The sequence below is a fragment of the Pipistrellus hanaki genome (genome assembly GCF_964339955.1).
Source record: "Pipistrellus hanaki genome assembly, contig: scaffold_61, whole genome shotgun sequence".
NCBI lineage: Eukaryota > Metazoa > Chordata > Mammalia > Chiroptera > Vespertilionidae > Pipistrellus > Pipistrellus hanaki.
This window is the reverse complement of record NW_028182274.1, coordinates 47,859-51,824: the sequence shown is the minus strand read 5'-3', so window position 1 is coordinate 51,824 and position 3,966 is coordinate 47,859. Positions and strand designations below refer to the sequence as shown.

At 56.6% G+C, this 3,966-nt stretch overlaps 1 protein-coding gene across 1 annotated transcript; it reads right to left on the bottom strand.

The window, feature by feature from the left end:
* Positions 1 to 903: 903 nt before the first annotated feature.
* On the bottom strand, positions 904 to 1,248 carry LOC311616112 (uncharacterized protein; the record flags this gene model as incomplete). Its single annotated transcript, XM_084907336.1, has 1 exon — positions 904 to 1,248. One exon carries the CDS (start codon positions 1,246 to 1,248, stop codon positions 904 to 906), a length of 345 nt encoding a protein of 114 aa, XP_084763462.1.
* Between the last annotated feature and the right edge of the window lie 2,718 nt (positions 1,249 to 3,966).

The following is a 3,966-nucleotide window of genomic DNA, read 5'->3' as shown; positions in this document are numbered from 1 at the left end:
GTGATTGCCTCCATCACACAAACCCGAGAGCCTTGGTGTGACACATGCCAGGGTCCCCGGACAGACAGTCAAGGCCACGGGAGCACGGAGGCCTATGGTCAGCACCCAGATGGCCACAGCCGCTCTGAGCAGAAGCCTCGTCGGTGCCCACGGCCACAATGCCACGAGCGGTGCGAGGACCCAGCACACGGCGCCCTCTGCAGCCAGCGGGGTGGATGGCATGTGGGCAGAGAGCCTTCCTGTCTGAGGAGTGACATCCTAGCTGCTGACCGAGGCACGCGTGCGCGCGTGTGTGTGTGTGTGTGTGTGTGTGTGTGTGTGTGTGGTGTGTGTGTGTGTGTGTGTGGTGTGTGTGTGTGTGTGTGTGTGTGTGTGGTGCATACATGCATTGTTGGGTTGCTGAGTAACATGGAGAGAATGGACAGACCCAGGTCATGGGACATGCATGCACAAGAACAAGCCCGAGGAAAATGAAGTAACAACACAACACACAGTGAAGAAGCGGCCACCGTTTCAGAGATGAACCCACATGCGTGAGGTTCCGTGTGCCCAGCACCCCCACGGGGCTGGAAGACACACAGCGGGTGGCAGTGGAGTCTCCGAGGACGTCATGGAGACAGAAGATAGACCACAGCCGCTAGGACCAACGACACGTGTTTATTGGGGAAGCGCCACCACGTGGAAGCACAGGGTGGGCGGCGTGGGCCGGCACGTGGCCTCCCAGCAAAACCAGGCCTCCCCCTCAGGGAGCATCATGGAGTGACAGGGGCCCGGACAGCACCCGGCCCTTCGGGGGGCCCGTGTCCTGCCGCCTCGGACCCGCTCTGCTCCGTGGGAAGTGAGACACCAACAGGGAGGCCGAGGAGGATCGCTTCTGAGGAAAAGGCAAGTGGCAGCTCCATCCTAGCAGCAAGAATAGCACCTTCTGTAGACAAATGGGCGGTATCCACAGCAGCCGCAGCCAGAGCCGTAGCCACAGCCATAGCCAGAGCCGTAGCCATAGCCAGAGCCATAGCCACAGCCATAGCCAGAACCATAGCCACAGCCATAGCCAGAGCCATAGCCATAGCCAGAGCCATATCCACAGCCAGAGCCAGAGCCAGAGCCACAGCCATAGCCAGAGCCATATCCACAGCCATAGCCAGAGCCATAGCCACAGCCATAGCCAGAACCATAGCCGTAGCCAGAGCCGTAGCCACAGCCATAGCCGCAGCGGCCGCAGGAGCTGCCGTAGTAGTTACAGCACATGGTGCCTCGAGGGGGTCGGTCTTTGGAGGAGGAGTGGCTGGGGGTGGGGTGTGGAGGCCCCCTCCGGCCTGAGACCTTTATACCCCAGGACGAGCAGGTGGGGCGCCCCACACGACTCCAGCGTGGCCTGTCACACAGCAATCTTCATGGTTAACAAGCTGCTCACCCTCAGGACGCATTCTCCAGGTGTGATGCCCAGGCTGGGCCCAGCCGGTCACAAGAATTGTAACAAAACAGACACAATCCACACAGTGCACAGGGACAGCTCACCTGCCTGAGGGACACGTGACTGAACAGGCCTGTGGAATGTCACCACGCTGGTGCAGGCTTTCCCTCCGGGCCAGGAGGTCCCTGTGCACCCAGGGACACGAGTGGCCACAGGGCGACATGCCAGCCTCACCCCTCGGCACCGCGGGTGAGCGCCTGCGCCGGAGTGAGGGGCCCTCGGCAGGGCCCTGAGCAGGCACCCTCGGGTGATCCAGCGTGTGCAATGCACCCGCAGGGAAGCCCCTCGGTCTAGTCCGGGAGCAGCACCCCGTCTCAGGAGCTTCTCGGAAGATGCATCCCTCGCCCTTAGGGCTCAGTGGCTCCATGGTTGAGCATCGACCTAGGAACTAGGAGGTCATGGTTCAATGCCTGTCAGGGCACATGCCCCAGTCACGGGCTCAATCCCCATTAGGGGTGTGCAGGAGGCAGCTGATCCATGATTCTCTCTCATCACTGATGTTTCTATCTCCCTCTCCTTTCCTCTCTAAGATCAATAAATATTTTTTAAAGAAAGCATCTTTGAAATGCACAGCGAGCGCTGGGTGTAACAGCCCTGTCCTTGCACAGCCTGGGCCCAACCCACCTGCAGCACTGAGCGTGCTCCAGCCGCCGCGGTCTCAGCCCCAAGCCCCCCGTCAGCGTGAGCCACGCCGATGCCAGTCTCTGTTTCCTGTGAGTCCACAGGACGAGGCACTCGCCAGCTGTTGAACAAGAGTCCGTGCTGTGTTTCCACCTGTAAAGGGGCTATTTTCTTGAAGAGGACATAATATAAGAAAAAGCATTATTATTATTATTATTATTATTATTATTATTATTATCTCCCTCTAGAGCTTTGGAGACACAATCACACTTATTACTTCATCTGATTCTTTTCTCTTTTTTTTATTGGTTTTTTTTTTTACAGAGAGGATGGGAGAGGGACAGAAACACCGATCAGCTGCCTCCTGCACACCCCCTACTGAGGATGTGCCTGCAACCAAGGTAACATGCCCTTGACCAGAATCTAACCCGGGACCCTCAGTCTGCAGGCTGACCCTCTATCTACTGAGCCACACCAGCCAGGGCACTTCATCTGGTTCTTTCATAAACAATGTGAAACAATCTGAGTTCCTCACATGCACATACACTACAGTGAGAAGACCGTGGCCAAGGATGGTCCAGTCTCGCCCAAGAACGCGTAGGGCTGGGGTCAGAGTTGAATTAACTCACTCCTCCTCTGACGTAGGCCCTGGCTGCGTGAGTGAGGGGAGGAGATGCGAGACCAGGAGTGGAGGGTCTGCCCGTAGCAAGCAGAGAAAGGCAGGGCCAGCCCCGGGGAGAAAGACAGAGACTCTCTCCCGAGGGTGTTTCTAGAGCACAGAGCTCAGCTCATGTCTCACAGGACCTACACACAAGGCCCTGACCTGCAGGCGCCGTTCCTGGGGGGGACCATGGAGTGAAACATGGGTGCCTAGACCCGAGCTGAGCTCTGTGCTCTAGAAACACCCTCGGGAGAGGGAGTCTCCGTCCGCCCCGGCTGGCCCTGCCTTTCTCCACTTGCTACGGGCATACACACACTCTCCTGGTCCCGCATCGCCTCCCCTCACTCACGCAGCCAGGTCCTGCTCTCACCACAACCCCGCAAAGAAGCTTTCCCACCTACATCCTCACACTGTCTGCCAAAGCCATCGCAAACTGTTCTAGCAATTAATCCCACAAAAACGTGAGAAGCAGGACCGAAGCATCAGGAAATAAGCGACTCCAATAAAACCCACTAATTTGTCGCCCAAAATAATGGACAAGCATGATGCCACGTCAGCTGGTGCCCCAGCCTGTGTCAGAGTTGGCAGCTGTGGGGCACACGTATGATAGATGCTCAGAACACGGAACATGGGTGCCTGCCTGTGTCTATTTACAGGAGGACCTGGACACCAACGTGGAGCGGGCTGTGGTCCTCTGGCCGTGGGGCAGTAGCAGGTATAGCTCTCTCCACCGATCAACGTCTTCCTCTCCTCCAGTGTGCTTCTGTACATGGCAATGCCCGTCTTCCTTTCCTCAGCCTCCTCCAGAACCACACATACACACACAGAGAGGCACACATGCACACACAGAGACACCTGTGCACACACGGACATGTGCTCACAGAGAGACACACATATGCACATGCATGCGTGCACACACAGACACACGTGCATGCAGAGACATACACATACACACGTGCACACTTTTTCTGCTTGTATTGCCCCCGCTCCTCATACGTTAGCAGCACTGGGCGTTCGCTCTGCTGAAAGTACAGGAATTCTCTGACTGAGAGAGACGCACATTTCAGATTCCTAAACCTTGTGAAATGGTAGACTGTGAAGGCTTCTTCCTGGATTATAAATCACCTTACCCGTGCCCTCACAATCATCCTTGCTTTTTGTAGACTGCCTTCCACAACAAGAAATATCAAACCATCAGCTAACTTTCCAA